Source organism: Sarcophilus harrisii, chromosome 3 (genome assembly GCF_902635505.1).
Source record: "Sarcophilus harrisii chromosome 3, mSarHar1.11, whole genome shotgun sequence".
Taxonomy (NCBI): Eukaryota; Metazoa; Chordata; class Mammalia; order Dasyuromorphia; family Dasyuridae; genus Sarcophilus; species Sarcophilus harrisii.
This window is the reverse complement of record NC_045428.1, coordinates 824,516-843,446: the sequence shown is the minus strand read 5'-3', so window position 1 is coordinate 843,446 and position 18,931 is coordinate 824,516. Positions and strand designations below refer to the sequence as shown.

General features: G+C 53.4%; 1 protein-coding gene across 1 annotated transcript in view; it reads right to left on the bottom strand.

Moving 5' to 3' along the window:
- ITGAE (integrin subunit alpha E) overlaps positions 1-18,462 on the bottom strand; it is a 34,902-nt gene extending 16,440 nt beyond the window's left edge. Inside the window, 11 exon segments of the mRNA XM_031957310.1 lie at positions 638-770; positions 1,245-1,312; positions 1,830-1,980; positions 2,751-2,904; positions 3,088-3,239; positions 3,491-3,606; positions 4,917-5,373; positions 5,575-5,645; positions 6,122-6,216; positions 13,210-13,333; positions 18,354-18,462. Of these exon segments, the coding sequence (XP_031813170.1) occupies positions 638-770; positions 1,245-1,312; positions 1,830-1,980; positions 2,751-2,904; positions 3,088-3,239; positions 3,491-3,606; positions 4,917-5,373; positions 5,575-5,645; positions 6,122-6,216; positions 13,210-13,333; positions 18,354-18,462 (1,630 nt within the window).
- Positions 18,463-18,931: the final 469 nt, after the last annotated feature.

Here is an 18,931-nt window from a genome sequence, read left to right as displayed (position 1 = left end):
CTGCTCCTTGGATCTCTTCATCCTGCAGATGGGGAGCAGCCTTGCCCAGGTCACCCCCCGGCTTCCCTCCCTGGCCCAGGTCACCCCTGGGGGCTTCCCTCCCTGGCCCAGGTCACCCCCGGGCTTCCCTCCCTGGCCCAGGTCACCCCTGGGCTTCCCTCCCTGGCTCAGGTCACCCCTGGGGGCTTCCCTCCCTGGCCCAGGTCACCCCCGGGCTTCCCTCCCTGGCCCAGGTTACCCCCGGGCTTCCCTCCCTGGCTCAGGTCACCCCTGGGGGCTTCCCTCCCTGGCCCAGGTCACCCCCAGGCTTCCCTCCCTGGCCCAGGTCACTTGCCTGCCCCCACATCCCACAGGAAGGCCCCCCCCGACCCCGCGGCTCTATTTGGGCCGGCCAGGCTCAGAGGGAGCAGGCCCAGGGTGGCTATGCAGAAGCCCCCTCCCCCCCAAGCTGCCCAGCCTCACACCTGACCGGTTGGCCCCCTCCCTGCTCTGTTGGGTTCCTGGGCACATTGTTAGGGCTTCTGACCCCAAGGGACCCCTGGGACGGTACTGGGTCCTTGGGGTGGGGGATGGGGCCCATGCATGTAGGAGTAGTTTCCCTCCTTCCCTGCCCGAGTCCCCCAGTCTCGCCCCTCACCCAGGTAGCTGTACTGGGCAGTGTGGCTCGCCAAAGACTCATTGAGGAAGCGAAACTGGTGGCTCTCCGTGTTGTACAGCATGGCCCCCCCGGCCCAGTCAAAGGCCCCCACAGCTCCCAGCAGGACCTGCTGCTGGCCGAGGAGGGGAGAGCAACTGCTGAGGGAGGGGCCGCGGGGGGGGGGAAGGGGGGATGGGGCAGGCTAGAATGGGATAAGCTGGGTCTTCATTGTTGTTCACCTAAGAGAATGCCGGGCCCTCCCAGGGGGGTTGTTATAATGAAGGTGCCAGAGAATGGAGGGGAAGAAGGTGGGCGGGCACTTAAACCCCCTCCAGATGGGAAATGGCTCAGGGCCGAGCCCAGGGGACAGCCTTGAGATGGGGGCAGGGTCGGGTCGTGGGGCTTCTCTTCTCACTCATCACCCAGCAAGGCAGCGGCCCTCAGTGGGAGCTTGTGAACTCGAGCAACGAGGGAGGGAAGGATCCATGCGTGGGCTGGTGGGCAGACGGATGACGGACAGACGGAGGGCTGGGCGGGTGGGCAGTGGGGCCGGTGGCTGCCTGGCTGGGCGGGCCGGTGGGCAGGTCCGGAGTGGGCTCATCCTTACCTTGCCCAGGACGTGGGCGCTGAAACCGACCTGGGCCAGCTCGAACTGTAAGGCTTCTCCCACAGCGCCTGGAGGCGGGAGGCGGGGGGGGGGGGGGGGGGGGGGGGGGGGGGGGAGGTCAGGGCCGCTCTGTGCCCCTCAGGGAGGCGGCCGCCGCCCGGATCCCTCTGGGCTCATTTCCACCGCTGAGGCGAGCCTGGCTGCCCCCAAGCCTTGGAGTGGAACGAGTTGCGGGGAGGGGCAGGGAGAGGGGTCCTCCTGCAAGAGGGGCAGAGCGCGCCCCTGGGCGCATCGGAGTCCAGCCTGGGGAAGCGCCCACGGGGCACACGGGGCAACCACGCGGGGACCAGAGAAAACCCAAGCGCAATCGGGCTTGAGGCTGCCCAGCGGCCGGGGAGTTTCTTCCCTCCTCTCAGCCCTTGCCCAAGGGCTCTGAAGTTCCTGCCTGATGGCCAGAGCAGCAGAGGGGAGAGGAGCAGGGGTGGGAGGAGGGAGAGGAGCAGGAGGGGGAGGAGGAGGAGGAGGAGGAGGAGGAAGGGAAAGGGGGTCAGCCAGGGTACCCGGGGCCCAGGCTGCACACGCTACCTTCTACACTGATGATCCTTTGCTCAAGGCTGCCCAGCAGCCCATCCAGAGCCGAGTAGTCCGTCACCTTGAAGACGTGGGTCTCGTCAGGGTCCGAGGCGATCAGGTGCAGCTCCTGGTTTGCCTTAGTTTTGTTGAAGGCATCTCCCACCTGTGGCCAAAGGTGGGGAGGGGGAAGGGAACAAGCATTTATTAAATGCCTACAGTCTGCCAGGCACTGTGCCATGTGCTTCCTCCCTGCCTGGGGAGTGTGTGTCAGAGACAGAGATGGAGAGAGAGACAGAGAGACAGAGAGAGAGAGAGAGAGAGAGACAGAGACAGAGAGAGACAGAGACAGAGACAGAGAGACAGAGACACACACAGAGAGAGAGAGAGACAGAGAGAGAAGATGAATGTTGGAGGGGATGTGGGAAAGCTGGGACACTGATACATGGTTGGTGGAGTTGTGAACTGATCCCACCATTCTGGAGAGCCATCTGCAACCACAAAACCGTGTCCCTCTGCCCCAGCAGCGCCGGGAAGGTCTGTATCCCCAGGAAATCACAGAGGAGGGGAGGCCCCCCCATGTGCCCCTGCTCTCTGCAGGGGACCCTCACCCTGCCTCAGTTTCCTGTTGTGGGTCTCACCTGCTTCCTGGGCTGGGGGGGGGATGTGGGCCGCGATACTGCTTTATCTGCCCCCCCCCACATTAGCTGAGGGCCCCCCTCCGGAGGGGGCGCCTGCCTGACCCTCCCCTCCTGAGTGTGGACGGAGGCCCCTGGGGCCCTGCCCGCCCCGTGCACCTGGGGTTTCAGCTGAGGGGGCAGGGTGGCTTCTGGAGCTGAGGCGGCTGCCCCGGTGCACCCTGGGGGTTCCTGTGGACAGCGAAGCCCTCGGCGGCCGCCCGTTTCCTCCTAGCTCGGTCCCGACCCAGAGACTCACCCCAATGGCGAAGCGCTCGATGCCCGCCATGGAAGGAGACTGGATAACCGTGCTTAGGTCCAGGGAGTCGTTGAAAATGTCGCCGTCCGTCAGCACCACAATGACCTTGGAAGCGTTCTCTTGGGATCCCTGGTTGGGGGTGAAGATGGAGTCCCTGGGGGAGGAAGGCGGGAGGGGGTGGTTCGGCAGCATGGTGCGCCGGCCCCCGAGCCGAGGGCCCAGAGGCCGAGAGAGTTAGCGGGGGACCCAGGGGGTGGCACGGGGGACTCCCCCTCTGTAAGGGGCGAAGGCCCTCCGCCAGGCCGGGGCCCCTTCCCTGGGATGCCCGTGCACTCACAGCACGTGCTGAATGGCCGAGGCGGTCCTGGTCACTTCCTTCACTTGGCTTACGTTCCTGACCCTCTGGAGGGCGGCGTGGGCGTCTCTGCTGTCGTTCAGGTCAAACTCGGTCTGAATCACGGCCCCGAACTGCACCAGCGCAAAGCGGCACTGCAAAAGGGAGGAAGGGGACGAGGGCTGGGCTCCTCCCACGGGCCCCTGTGGCCAACCCCCAGTGCTCCCGCTGGCGGGGCAGCCTCCCCTCGGGGCTCCCTGGCCCCTCCTGTCCCGGGCCCAGGGTGGGGCTCCAAGTCAGGGGGCTCCAAGTCAGAGGGCTCTGGGCACGGGGGGAGGGGGGGAGAGCCTGTGGCTCCAGCCGGAGCAACCCCCCCACCAGGGCAGGGCCCCAGGGCATCGGCTACCTTAAAGCACTTGGTGTAGAAGGTCTCCATCATGTTGTAGATGAAGTCCTTGGCCTTTTGGAAGTCGGGGGGGTCTATGCTTCCGGAGCCGTCCAAGACAATGGCGATCTCTGTGCCTGGCGTTCAGAGACAGGAGCACATGGGCCAGAGCCTCGGAACAAGTCCCAGAGCCCCACGGATGGGGCTGGGGACACCCTGAGGGGGCAGGCGGGAGCCTGGGGAGGCCACCCCAGCCAGAGGAGGACACTTGCCAGACACCTCAGCTGCCCCCTACCCAATTCCGGGCCCAGGCCCTCTGAAGCCCTACAGGGAGACATAAAGCTCAGGTGGTGTGACTGGGGGGGCCGGTGATGGCCGGGGGCAGGGGGAGCAGCAATGGCCCCATGACTGCTGAGTCAGCCCAGGCATGGTCAGAGGGCTGGGGGCATCTGGCTGACCACCGGGAGGAAAGTTCACAGTAAGCCCCAGAATAAACATGCCAACCTGGCCCCGGTCCTGGAGGCCCCTTGGCCCAGGGATGGGTCATGCAGCCAAGTCCAGACCCCAGCCAATGATGGAGAACCAACCTTCCCTTCACTCTGGAGGACTGGATAACCCAAGCATTACTAGCGCCCATGGTGCCCACGTGTTTCCCAGGCGTCACTAGCACCCATGGCGCCCATGGGTTTCCTAAGTGTTACTAGTGCCCATGGTGCCCACAGGTTTCCCAGGCGTCACTAGTGCCCATGGCACCCATGGGTTTCCTAAGTGTTATTAGCGCCCATGGTGCCCACGGGTTTCCCAGGAGTTACTGGCGCCCACTGATCACAGTAATTTACAAAACACTTTAGAAAGACAATCTCGTTTGAGCCTCAGAAAAAAAGGAAGTGTCCAAAGCAGGATTCGGACCCCAGGCCCAGCGCTCTGTCCAGTGGACCATCCTAACCCTGTGCCAGACGAAAAAGCCAGCCCAGGGAGGATGTGGAGGGAGTAAAGAGGCCCCGAGGATTATGGGGGAAGGGGCGGAGCCACAGGGGAAGAGACTGGGAGGGTGGTGGTTCTGAAAAGGGCTAGAACTCTCCGAAGAGCTGGTCCTGAAGTTAGGAGGACCCGAGTTCAGATCCAGCTGTAGACCCTTCCTAGCTGGGTGACCCTAGGCCAGGCATTTGACCTTCTGCCTCAGTTTCTCCATCTGCTAAACGAGCTGGAGAAGGAAATGGCCAACCCTCCGGTGTCTTTGCCAAGAGAACCCCAAACAGGGTCCCAAGGAGTCAGACTCCAGGCAACGGCAGCTGCTATTTCTGTTGTTACAGGATTGTCCTTGGAGTGTTATGGCCGGTGAGAGCTGCCCGGCCAGCCTCGTCCGGGCCCTGCGCTCCCCCGGACTCCCCTCTCCTGGTAATCGGGGGGGGGCAGGACTCTCAGCACCCCCGGCCCCACCCCTCACCTGGCTCCTCATCCTCCTCCAGGGCCCGCTTGTTGCGGTGAGGGTTGGGCCGCTCCTGGTCAGGGCTTCTGGTGGCGGCTTCCAGGGCCAGGAAGGGGTGAGCAGGGTCTCCGCCCCCCCCCGCTCGGCCTGGGGGGCTCTCTTCAGGAAACAAGGTGGAGGTGCCAAGGCTGGCCCCGCCCCCCCGGCCCTCTTCCCGAGGCTCAGCTGGGAAGCTGAAGCTGCTCTGCAGGCCCAGGTCTGGCCCCAGAAGGCCACAGGCCCCATTCAGCTCCGGGAACAGGCTCCGGGGGCGCCCTCGCCTCTTCACCTGGGCACACACCTGCCGAGAGATGGGCCAGGTACAGGGGAGACCGGGCGTCAGTGCCCTGCAGGGGGCAGTGGTGACCTGCTGCTGTGTGTGAGGGTGACTGACAGGGACCCCCTCCCCTGAGCAGGGTGACAGGGACCCCCTCCCCTGAGCAGGGTGACAGGGACCCCCTCCCCTGAGCGGGGGTGACAGGGACCCCCTCCCCTGAGCGGGGTAATAGGGACCCCCTCCCCCTGTGTGAGGTGACAGGGACCCTGAGCAGGAGCAGTGGTGATCCCCTGCCCTGGGGGGGGGTAGTGACCCCCATTCTGTGGGCTCGGGTCCCCACGCCCCGTCTCACACACTCACCACCACCGTGTCGTCTGGGCCCTGAGCAAGAGAGACCTGGGCGTGGGGCCCCTCTGGAGCGGGCGCGTGCTCTGGAATGGTTTAAGACACGGGAGGGAGGGGGACATGGAGAGGAGGGGCCGGTGGGAGAGGCTTGGCCCTCAGCCGCGGGGAGACCGGTGTCATCGGGCCGACCAGGACCAGCTCTGGGCCTTCAGGACCTCGGTCTCCCTTTCTGGCCCTTGGAATCAGGGACCAAGGCCTTTATTTTCCAGAAGGGGGGAATGGGGCACACCCAAAATCACCCATAAAGTTAGGGACCCTCAACCCACCCATCGGGGCCCTCCCATCCCCCCCAACCCTCCTTGGTTCGGGGAGGGGGGGCAGGTTCTCCCAAAGCCACTGTCCAGGGCTGAATGGGAGCACGTGGCTGTGGTCAGGGGCCCGGGGCAGGAGGAGACGGGAGGGGGGACAGGAGGGGGCCCAGGGCCGGAGCGGGGCGGCTCTAAGCCCTGGAGGTCCACGATTGGGTCTAAGAGGAGGCCCCCCAGGGCCTAAGCTTACTCACTGAGGGGCTGGCAGAGGATCTGGTCCCCCTGGCTGAGCCCGCAGCTGTGCAGGTGGCTGGCTCCCTGCTCCATCCAGGGCCCGGTAACAAGGAGCCTTGTCAAGAGAAAGCGGAGCGGGGAGGAGGCGTCAGGACCAAGGGGGGGGGGGGGAAGGGGGCACAGCTGGCGGCCTGAGGGGGGGAGGCCACAGCTGGCAGCCTGACTGGGGTGGGGCCCCAGCTGTTTGTCCCGGTGCCCCCAGCTGCCACCACCCTCCCCCCCTGGGCACGGCTCAGGGAGCTGGGGGCCCGGCCTGGGCCCAGAACCTGCTGCACCCCCCGGAGCGGCCATCCTAGTCCAGCCCCCCATCGTACAGACTGCAGCTCTGGGGGTGCACAGCAAGGGACCCTCGTCCCTGGGGGGGCAGGAGCCGGGCCAGGATGCCCGGGAGGACCCCTCCCCGCTCTGTGCAGGTGAGGCTGACCCCGCCCCCGCCCCCACAGTGAGTCAGTGGGGATTTCTGCTGGGGTTCCTGGGGGAGGGGAGGCTTGGCGGCCGGGGCCTGTGGGTTCTGGGGGCAGGAGGGGAAGGTGAGTCAGCAGGAAGGAGCCGCTGCCAAGGACCTGCCCCAGAGTCCGCCCCCTGACGGGGAGCCGACAATCAGGTCATCTCCATGACAACGGGCCGCCGACCCCCACGGAGGCCAGAGGCCGCCCGTGCCCCTCGGCAGCAGCGGCTGCTCTCCTTCCCCAGGAGCCCCGGGGCCGCCCCAGACGGGCGGGGCTGTCAGAGGGGACCAGAACCTGCGACGTAGAGGGACAAGGGGGGGGGCTGGGCCGGCTGTGAGCCAGGGGCTGCTCCCGGCGCCCCGAGTCCGGGGGCCCCAAGGGGCACGCCCGGCGGCAGCGGCCTCTGACTGCCCTGGCACGGGGAGGGGGGCGCAGCCCAGAAGGCCCGTTCGGAGCGTCCGTGAGAGGCCGCCAAGGCCAGCGGCCCGAGCCCGGAGCACCGGGTCAGAGCCGTCTCTGCCGCTGCCCTCGGGGCCGCCTCGTACAAGGCAAAGATTTGGCGGCTGCATCGTCCCTTGTTGGGAGCGTCTCCTGGCGCAGGGCGGGGAGGCCTGAAGGATGCAGAAATGTCCCGGCCCGAGACCCGGAGGGGAGACCCCGCAGGGCCCGGTGTCCCAGGCAGGGAGGGCGAGTCTGTGCCTCAGCTGTGCCGCGCTTACGGCGGATACACGCGAGAGTGTGAGTGTGTCAGTGAGTGTGAGTGAGAGTGTGTGTGAGCATGTGGGTCTGTGTGTGTGTGTGATTGTATGAGTGTGTGTCAGTGAGCGAGTGTGTGTCAATGAGTGTGTGTGTCAGTGAGTGTGTGTCAATGAGTGTGAGTATGTGTCAGTGTGTGTGTCAGTGAGTGTGTGTGTCAATGAGTGAGTGTGTCAGTGTGTGTGTGTCCGTGTGTGTCAGTGAGCGAGTGTGTGTCAATGAGTGTCAGTGTGTGTGTGAGTGTGTGGATGTGTCAGTGAGTGTATGTATGTGTCAGTGAGTGTGGTTGTGAGTGTGTGTGAGCATGTGGGTCTGAGTGTGTGTGAGTGTGATTGTATGAGTGTGAGTGTGTCAGTGAGTTTGTGTGTCAGTGAGTGTGAGTGTGTGTGAGTGTGATTGTATGAGTGTGAGTGTGTCAGTGAGTGTGAGTGTGTGTGAGCATGTGGGTCTGTGAGTGTGAGTGTGTGTGCACACACACGGACACACACCTACATGGAGGGGCAGCCTTGTCCCCTTGGCGCCCCCCAGCGGAACCCCGTCTCTGCTGCCCCCTCTGCAGACCCTCAGGTGGTCCCAGTTCCCTTTCTCTGGGTCACTGATGGGCCCGAGCCCGGACCCCCCACAGTCGACGCTGCAGATGCTGGGACTGGCTGGAGGAAAGAGCGGGGGTGTCTGGGAGCAGGCTCAGGCCTTCTGTCCAGTGGGAGGGAAGGACTCTCGGGAGGCAGGGCCGGCCTGAGGTCCCTCCCAACCCTGCCTGAAATGGCCTGGGCCGGCTTGCGTCTCAGACCCCGGACGGGGATCACTCGAGAGCTCCTGGGTGGGGGGGGGGGGGAGAGGGGGAGAACCTGCTTGCAGGAAAGGCCTCCCCCGGGGGGTGGAGGGGAGCATGGTCTGGGCTGCCTCTGCAGTCACCCCCAACTTCCCTCCCCTGCTGCCTCCTGGCCAAGCACCCCACTCGCACCCCCTGCTGGGCAGCCCCACCCACCACAACGCAGGTTCTTGGGTCACCTGAAGACCTTTCCCGGGAGGCTCGGAGCTGTCCAGGGTCCTCCAGGCACTCTCCCTGGTCCTGGGCAGGCCCCGGCCCCTGGCGGTAGCCTCAGGGAGCAGGTGAGTTGGGCCAGTGCAGACCCCCCAGGGCCCCCAGCTCCATCTCCTGCCCTCGGGTTTGGATCCAAGTGTAGGCGGTTACTTTACATTGTCTTGGTCCAAGATCCCAGCCCTGAGGTCTCCTGACGACAGCAAGGCAGGCCCCGTCTCGGAGCTGGGCGTCAGGGGCTCCCCTTTGCAGCGCGGTAAACTGAGGCCGGGAAGGGAAGCAGCGCGCTCGAGGGTCTGGGCCTAGCCCAGCAAAGACGGGAACGGGAATGAATTGGGGGGGGGTCTCTCTGTGGCCTGAGGTTTCCTCTCAGAAACAGCGCCTCCCGCTGCCTTCCCTCCTCCTCTCTCTGACTTCCCCCAGAAGGGCCGGGAATCCAAGAAAGGAGGAACAGCAGCTTCCTCTGACGTCCAGACTGGGCTGGGAAACTCTCACTTCCGATTCCCACGGGCTGCTGCCTTGACCATTCCTCCCGAGGCACAAGCGGGCCCCTTGTCCACCAGGCTCTGACTGCCCTGCACCTTGGGATCAGGAGCTGCGGCTGGCGCTAGCCCCTGTGGGTCCCAGTCCAGCCCCGGGTCCCTCTCCGCAGGTGGCGATCCACTCTGTAGGTGGTGATCCCCAAGGTGCTCCGGCCTCTGGTCCCTCCCTGCAGGTGGCAATCCCCTCTGTAGGTGGCGATCCCCTCTGTAGGTGGTGATCCCCGAGGTGCTCCAGCACTGGGTCCCTCTCTGCAGGTGGCGATCCCCTCTGTAGGTGGCGATCCCCGAGGTGCTTCGGCCCCAGGTCCCTCTCCCGCAGGTGGCGATCCCCTCTGTAGGTGGTGATCCCCGAGGTGCTCCAGCACTGGGTCCCTCTCTGCAGGTGGCGATCCCCTCTGTAGGTGGCGATCCCCGAGGTGCTTCGGCCCCAGGTCCCTCTCCGCAGGTGGCGATCCCCTCTGTAGGTGGTGATCCCCGAGGTGCTCCAGCACTGGGTCCCTCTCTGCAGGTGGCGATCCCCTCTGTAGGTGGTGATCCCTGAGGTGCTCCTTCCCTGCTTCCCCTAAGCCAGCCAGATGCCAGGGGGACCTGCCTCTTCTCTTCTCTGCTACGAAAATGTAACTGAGAAGAAAGGTGGCTTTGGGGAACCTCGGGGTGGGAAGGAGAAGCCCCCCCAGTGGTTCCCTGTCCCCTCCAGGATCAAATGGGGCCTTGAGGCAGCCAGAGAAAGTGATGTTAGAGACCATACAGTCACTGTCAGGGGGTCTTGAACGGTATTCAAGAGGTCTCACGGCACTGGGTTCAAAACAATGATCATCTGCAAGCTATAGGCCTCTAGTTCCCAAAGAGGTTCTTAATGAGGCCCCAGAAAAGGCTCCTCTAATAGGAGAAACCCAAAGCCAGACGGCCCGAGGCTTCTCCTCACACCCCAGACTGGCAGAGAGGGCAGGCAGATGGGAATTGTCACTGGTGGAGGGCTGGCCCTGGAGTCGGGAGTTGTTCAAATCCAGCCTCAGACAGTTCCTACTGTGGGACCCCAGACAAGTCCCTTCATCCTATCTGCCTCAGGTTCCTCATCTGTGAAATGAGCTAAAGAAGGAAATAGTCACCCCCTCCAGTATCTTTGCCAAAAAAACCAAATGGGATCGTGAAAAGTCAGACACTGAACAACAACAGAACAGCCACAAATTAATCAGTGTTGGAGTGATAGTGGGAAGACATATTTGTTGAAAAATTGTTCTTTTCATCTGAAAGGAATTTAAATTTGAATGCGATGATATGTTTACAAGAAATATTTGCAATAGAAGGACACACACAGTTAAAATAAGGAGCTGACACAGAGTCCAGTGTGCTTCCGCTGAAGCAAAAACCACCGGTGGCGAGCAGGATCTAGGACAAAGCAAAACCAAAAGAGAGCCAGCCGTTTGGTTACGAGGTGCCCTAGTACCAGACATTAACATCGATACTGAACATATCTGCATCAAGTGGCACAGTGCCCAAACTCTTACAAGAAAAACTTTAAAAAACCGTAAAGGAGTTACAGAAGGAATAGCAAAACTATACTATATATAATAGCAAAACTATACAACTCACTCGTGTCAGATCCAGATAAATCTATTAAATAAGAAAAAGCTTAAGGAGACAAGCAGGATTTTAGAAATGAGATGTGAGATATGAGAACCTGCCAGAAAATGCTGAATGGAAATAAAAAATAAAAAAGATTGTACCTATTTCTCAGCTACACACACACACACACACACACACACACACACACACAAACACACACACACAAACTGACCATGTATTAGGGCATAAAACCCTCAAACAAAAGCAAACAAATTAAGTGCATTTTTTTCCCCTAACCACAGTGCAAGGAAATTGCATTCAAATAAAACTCTTTGAATCATGGATGAAAAATGAATTGAAAATCAAATAATCTTATCCTAAAGAAAGAATAGGTAAAAGAAAAAAACTCATAGAAGTAATAATTTCATTAAAAATAATGATGAGAATAAGAAAACATATAGAGAGTTGTGGGATGCAGCCAAAGCAAAAGTTAGGGGAAATTTTACATATCTCTAAACCTAAATATCAACAAAATTTTAAAAAAGATAGATCAATGAGGTAGGCATGCAAGTAAAAAGAAATGCAAGTATCATCTGTAATTGGGGTTAAGTAGATTCCAGTAAGATCACTATTGTACTAAAAACGCTAACTACAACAATAAGACAAGAAAAAGAAATTGAAGGAAGAGGAATAGGCAATGAGGAAACAAAATTATCACTCTTTGCAGATAAAATGATGGTATTCTTAGAGAATCAACCAAAAAAAAACTACTTGAAATAATGAACAACTTTAGCAAAGTTACAGAATATAGAGTAAATGCAAACAAATCATCAGCATTTCTATTACTAACAAAACCCAAAAGGAAGAGATAAAAAATAATTACATTTAAAATAACTGCAGATAATATAAAAAACTTTGGAGTCTACCTGCCAGACAAATCCAGGACCTATAAGAACACAATTACAAACCACTTTTTACACAAGCAGATATAAATAAGTGGAGGAATAATAATTGCTCATAGATAGACTGAGCCAATATAATAAGAATGACAATTCTGTCCAGAGAGAAAAACTGATGAACTCAAAGTGCAAATGAAGCATATATTTTTCACTTAAAAATATGACTAATGTGGAAAAAATACATTTGCCTGGCTTCATATGTATTATGTATAATGTAATCCCTACCTTCTCAATGAGTGGGGGAAGAAATAGAGAGGGAGAAAATCTTGAACCAAAAATTAAAATTGAACTTAAAAAAGGAACAAAGAGAAAAGGAACACATTAAGGAATTGGGACAAAAGACCAATAAGCACAAAAACTGAATGTTGTGTATTTATAATGAGTAAGCCTGACCACAAAGCAGAAAAAAAAAGAAGCCCTATCTCCTTTTTGGTAGAAATGAGTAATTTTGGGTGTGGAATATTCTCACACTTGGTCAACACCTTGATTACTTTGATCAAACTGATTTTCTTTTTTTGTCCTTTGTTTCAAAAGGTGGACTGCTGGGGAGGAAAAGAGGCAGGGATGGATTTGGAAATGAAGATATCAACAATATTTTAAAAAATAAATTGACTTCATGAGTTCAAAATAAGAGAGACCTAGATATGGAGAAATTTTTCAAAAAAAAAAAAAAAGACCTGGGGGCTATCGGCAGCTTAAAAAAATCTAATTAAGATCTTAAATTGAATTGAGAGACAGAGAGACAGAGACACACACAGAGAAACAGAGAGACAAGAGACTAGGGAAAGGAGGCAAGGGTCCTTCTGACGCCAGTCCTGGTCAGCAATATCGGGTTCATTTCTGAAGGCCTCATTCCTGGGAGCCTTCAGAAGTTCTCCATCCAGAAGGATGGTAAAGTCTTGAAGCACCCGGGGGGTGTTTGGGCCGGAGAAGTCAAGGCTGAGGGAAGGGACCCAAGAGCAGCCTGGGCTCCTTTACAGAGCTGCTCAGACTTAGTGCCGTGAGCCACGGGCGTGGACAAAATGGCCAAGAGGAGCTGCAGTGTAGACCGAAGTCAATCAGGCTTTTCTACCAGAAATGCTGCCCTAAAGGTGGGCAGGGGCTGCCTCAGGCAGTAGTGAGGTCCCCATCACCTGGTCTGCAAATGGAGGTATGGAGATTCTTGGTCAGGTCTGGGCTGGCCGGGGGCTTCTGGCCTCTGCCTTGGCTCCATTAGGGACTTAAAAGCGTTTCCTGCTCTGCCTCCCCTCCCAGGAGCTGCCTTCGAACCCATCTCTGTCACTGCACAGCTAGGGCTGCGTCCTGACTGTGGAGCCCCAGACCTCTTCTCAGTCCTCTCTCCCTTAGCCCTCACAGCCTCTGGTACCTTCAACTCCCCCCCCCAAAATGCATACACACGCAGCCCCCCATGTGTGCATACAGCCCCTCACATGCACACGCAGCCCCCCACATGCAGATACAGCCCCTCACATGCACACGCAGCCCCCCACGTGCACACACAGCCTCCCCACGTGCACACGCAGCCCCCCACATACATGCACATGCACACACACACACACACACACACACACACCTGGATACTTTGTGCTCTCCAGGCTTTTGTGGACCCCCCTTTCAGCCCTTGTGAGTGTGCCCCAAGGCTCGGTCCCGGTCCCCCTTTCTCAAAGGGAGGGCCAGAGTGTCGAGGGCACAGTGGGGGGTGGGAGTGTCGGGACCTGTGTCTCTCCAACTCACCGGGTCTGGTTCTTGCCCTTGTTCTGATGCAGCAGGACCTCCCGCACTTGGGGGCCCTGGCCGGGAGGAGGAGTGAGCCACGTCCTGCTGATGTCCAGGTTAAAGGCCCTCAGGGACGTGAGACCTGCAGGGAAGTGTTGGGAAAGCAATGAGGAGGCCGGCCACATCCTCACCCCACCCCCCAGGACCCACTCCGGCCTCCAGGGCCCTGCTCCAGCAAGTAGGAAGGCAGAGAGTCCTGGGGCAGACTCAGAGCTGACCCCTAGGAGCTGTGTGACCCCAGGCAGGCCAATCACATCTCTCCCTCAGTCTTCCTTTCTCATCTGCGAAATGGGAGTAAAACCCCCAGCAGTCTCCAGCTCTCAGGGTTGCCTGAGGACCCAGAATAAAGCATCCTGAAGCCCCCAAAGCCCTATGGAAAGGCTGGGCAAGAGTCACCCTGACGCAGGGCGCAGGAGCAAGGATGAGTCAGGGGATGGGGAAGATGCTCTGGGATGGGCCGCAGGGGTGGCAGCCCACTTGTCTCCCCAAGGGCTGGGCCTTGGCAGCCCCCAGCCCCAGCAGAGAGAAGCCCACTCCTCCTCAGCCTCTCCCAAAGGGCCTCTGCCTCACCGGGGGTAGCAAGGAGGGTGGACAGCTTCCTGGATAGCAAGGCTGGAACAAAGGGCCTCCTGGGACCCCAGAGGAGGCAAGAGGGAGGGAGAAGAGGGGGGGCTTCGGCCATCATCACCTGCAGAGGACAGGCCCCCCCCAAGGCGCTGATGCAAAAGTTACATCCTGTCCACTGTTATCACTCTCCCCTTCTATCGCATTGGCCAATCTGGTAGGTGGGCGATGACTCCTCGGAGCTCTTTTAGTTGGCGTTTCTCTAATGACGATTTAGAGCATTTTTCAGGTGGTTCTGGAGAGCTTTGATTTCTCCATCCAAAAGCTCCGCCATATCCTTGGGCCATTTATCAATGGGGAACAACTCATATTGTTGGAAATTTGACTAAGTCCTCAATGTATTTCAAACACGAGACCTTTCTCAGAAAAACTGCCTATAGAAAATTTCCCCCGTTTTGCTTTCCTTCTCATCTTGGCCACATTAGTTTCATTAGTACAAAAGCTTTTCATTTACTGTAACCCACACTGTCCATTTTACATCTCACAATGCTCTCTCTCATTTAGTCATGAATTCATAACCTACCCACAAGTCAGATAGATGACAGGTTCTGTGTTTTCTTGTGACAGCTTTCTTTATGTCTAGGTCATGTATCCATTTTGCCCTTATCTGGCTAAATGGTGTAAGACATTGGTCTATAACCAATTTTTGTCAGACTGCCTTCCAATTTCCCCAACAATTTTTACCAAAAGAGTGACCATAAATCTTTACATGTCAAGCACGTTTACTACTGTGAATGATGTCTGCTCTGTTCCAATAACTTGCCTCCTCGTTCCTATTTATAGTTAGTTCGTTGTACAGTTTAAGGTCTAATACTGATGAACTTCCTTTATATGTGTGTATATATGTGCATATATAATACACATTATATAACAGGTATTATGTATGCATCTATGTGTATGTAGCAGGCCAGACAAATCTCCACACAAATGATACTTTTATAACTGATCTCAGGCGAGGCATTTTACATAGATCTCTTTGATGTGCTTGATTTTTTGTTCTTCCAAATGAATTGTGTTATCATTTGTTCCTGATCAGCAAAATAGTTTTTGGTAATTTAATTGAAATGACATTGAATAAGTAGATTAAAGTAGAATTGTCATTATTATTGTTGTTGTTATTAGCTCTGTCCATCTACGGACAATATTTCTTCAATTATTTAAGTTTGACTTTATTGGTAGACAAAGTGTTTCATAATTATGGTTGTGTAGTTCCTGGATTGTCATGGCAGGTACACTCTCAGGTATTTTATGTGGTCTACAATTATTTAAAAGATGTAGCTCTTCTTGCAAGGTTTTGTTGGTGATATATAGAAATGCTGATGATTTATGTGGGTTTATTTTATATTCGGCTACTAGTTAAAACTAACTTTTTAGTTGAGTCTCTAGGATTTTCCAAATATATCATCATATCATCTGCAAAAAGAGATAGTGTTATTATCTCATTGCCTCATTCTGATTCCTTCAATTTCTCTTTCTTTTCTTATTGTTATTACTAGCATTTCTAATGCAATATTGAATGCTATTGATAATGGGCATACTTGTTTCATAATTGATCTTATTGGGAAGACTTCTAGTATATCCCCATTACAAGTAATGCTTGCTGATGGTTTTAGGTAGATACTTCTTATCATTTTAAGGAAAAGTACATTTATACCTATACTTTCACTTTGTTGGAGTATTGTTTTGTTTTTTTTTAATAGGAATGAGTGTTGTATTTTGTGAAAAGCCTTGTCTGCATCTAGTTATATAATTATGTGATTTTTGTTACTGTTGTTATTGATGTAATAAATTATATTAGTGATTTCTCTTATGTTAATATCTGTGGATTTCTGACATAAATCCCACTTGGTACAATGTTATACAATGTATAATCTGGGATAAATGATTATTGTTTTCTAGCTAGTGTTTTATTTAGGCTTTTATATTTATATTCATTAGTGAAATTGGACTATAATTTTCTCTATTTTTGCTCTTCCTACTTTAGCACCATATTTGTTTCATAAAAGTAGTTTAGCAGGACTCCTTCTTTGCTATTATTCCAAATTATTTATCTAACATTGGAATTAGTTGATTTTAAATGTTTGGTCGAATTCACTAGTAAATTCCTCAAGCTTTTTTCTTAGGAAGCGCATTTATGGTTTAATTTCTTTTTCTAAAATAGATTTATTTAGACATTATGTTTCTTCTTGTTAATCTAGACAATTCATATTTTTGTAATTATTCTATTACACTTAAATTGTTAGATTTATTGACATATAATTGGGCAAAATAACTCCTAATAAATGCTTCTATTATAGTTAGTTACAATATACAATTATATAATAAAATTACACACTATATTATGTATACTAAATTTCATCTTCATTAGTGGTATATTCATCTTTTTCACTTTTGATACTAAGTGATTTGGTTTTCTTTCTTTTTAAACATATTAATAAAGGGGCTATCTATTTGACTGTTTTACCGCATAAAACCAACTCCCAATTATATTTAGTAATTCAGCAGGATTTTTACATTCAATTTTATTAATCTCTATTTTTAATTTTTAGACTTTCTAAGTTGGTGTTTAATTGGAGATTTTTAAACTTGTTCTTTTTCTAGTTTATTTTAAAAAATTGCATACCCAGTTCATCGATCTGTTCTTTCTCCGTATTATAGATGTAAGCATTTAGAAAAACACAATTTTCTCTGATTACTACTTTTGCTGCATACCATAAGTTTTGGCCTGTAGTCTCATTATTGTCTTTCTCTTTAATAAAATTATTTCTTGTTTCTATGACTTGTTTGTTAACCCATTCATTAAGATTAGATTATTTACCGATTTTTCTTGTGCAACAAGACTATATAAATATGTATACATATATTGTATTTAACATATACTTGAACATGTTGAACATGTATGGGACTGCCTGTCATCCAGGGGAGGGAAAGAGGGGAAAAGTTGGAACAAAAGTTTTTGCAAGGGTCAATGTTGAAAAATTACCCATGCATCTGTTTTGCCAACAAAAAGCTATAGTAATAAGAAAAGATCAGATTAGTTTCCACCTAATTTTTAATCTGTTTCGATGATTCCTCATTAAATATAATTTTATTGCCTTATCTGAAGTGAATGCATTTAATGTTTCTGCTTCTCTACATTTAATTATAAAGTTTTTATGCCTTAATATGTAGTCACTTTTTGTAAAGATACCATGTATTACTAAGAAAAAACTATATTCTTTCCTATTCCAATTCAATTCTCTTCAGATATTTATCATATCAATTAAGATTCCATTAATCTCCTTCATGTCTTTATTATGTGTGTGTGTGTAGTTTATCTAATTTTTTGAGGGGAAGATTGAAATCCTCTACTATAATAGTTTTTCTATTTCCATCTATATTTTCCATCTATAATTAATTTTCCTTTAAAAATTTGTGCTATATAATTTGGTACATATGAGTTTAGTATTGATATTATTTTATTATCTATAGTACCCGTTATCATAATGTAATTTCCTTGTTTTTCTCTTTTAGTTCAGTTTTATTTTAGCTTTAACTTTGAGATCATGCTTGGTACCCCTGATACCTTTTTTTTCTTTTCATTGGCTGAAGCATAAAAATTCTGTCCAGTCCTTTATTTTTCCTCTGTGTGTATTTCTCCTTTTAAATTGTGTTTCTTGTAAACATTGTCAGATTCTGGTTTTTGATCCATTCTGTTAGCTGTTTCCATTTTATGGGTGAGTTCATCCCATTCACATTCAAAGTCATATTTACTAGTTGTGTATTTCCCTATTTCTCCCTCACTCTTTCTCCCTTTTATCCTATCCATCTCCAGATGTCTAATTTACTTCTGACCTCTAGCTCCTATTCCACACCCCTTCTGAGGATCCCCCTCCCCTTATTCAGAAAAGGTTTTCCTGACATGTACCTTTTCCCATGGCTGTTCTGGTTCTCCCTGCCCCGAGCAGAATGAGGGTAATCCTTTCTCCATATAAGGCAGTGATTGTATCCCCCAGAGCCTTCTGTCAGGGATTCTGCCCCAGGCTAAATACAGCCAGCTCCTTCAACCGAAGCTCCTCCTCTTATACCCTAGTAAACGTCCTGGAGTCCAATACTCGGGAGGAGGCCTGGCTTCCTATTTCAGACCTGTTGCTCCCTCTCTAACCTTCCATGAGTCCCATGTGCTTATGGAGCTAAGTGGGTCTGGCCAGCCTTCACCTCCACCTGCGGAGTCACAGCTGTTTATACTTAAACCTTTGCCAGATGAAAAGCCGAGCCTGGGATTTGCCTTCAGATCCTAATTCTTCTTCACTTTGAGTAGATCCTACTCTCTCCCGGCCTCGGTTTTCTCAGGGGCAAGGCCACAGACTCGATAAGACTGTCCCAGAGATCACTTCTGTCTCAGAATGGAAGATCTGTCAGCCTTGGCTACCCCTGACCCACTGTTGATCAGTCTGAGTTTTCTGACACTCTCATTTCCTAGCCCAGCTGGGCCAGACCTTTTGTGCCACTTGAAGGGTACGAGGTAGAAGGGTCTGATGGGGGCCCCAAGGCTCGCCTGGAGGCCGCTCCTGACCCCTGGCAGGTCTCCTCTAGCTGAGAAGACATGTTTCTGGGCCAGACCCAGCTCACTTCTCTCTGCCTCCTCCAGAGGAATTTTCCGGCCTCCACTCTAGACCTGATCGAGAGCCCCAATGTTGCACATTGTGGGGGCCGGGCTGCTCCCATTCTCGAGGCTCAGGGACACCCTTATCGGCCACCGAGCAGGAGCCACTGGGCTTTCTTCTCCCCTTCCTCCCAGTGCGTGAGTTTCTGGTTATGCTCTGGAGAAAGGGGGAGCTCTACTTCCTCCTCCGCCCCCCTAGAAAAGCTTAACTGCCCACATGCTGTTTCAGTCTGTCTAAGCCTGAGACTGGATCTGAAAACCCGGCTGCTTCCTCTTTTTGGAAGGCGGGAGTAGGCGCTGATGGCGCCTCAGAAGCCCTCGTGGGACTCTGAGAAATTGGGAGCCCCGGGGTCTGCGGCCGGCCCCCGCTTCGGGAGGGGTCCCGGGGTCCGCGGCCGGGCCCCCCTTTGG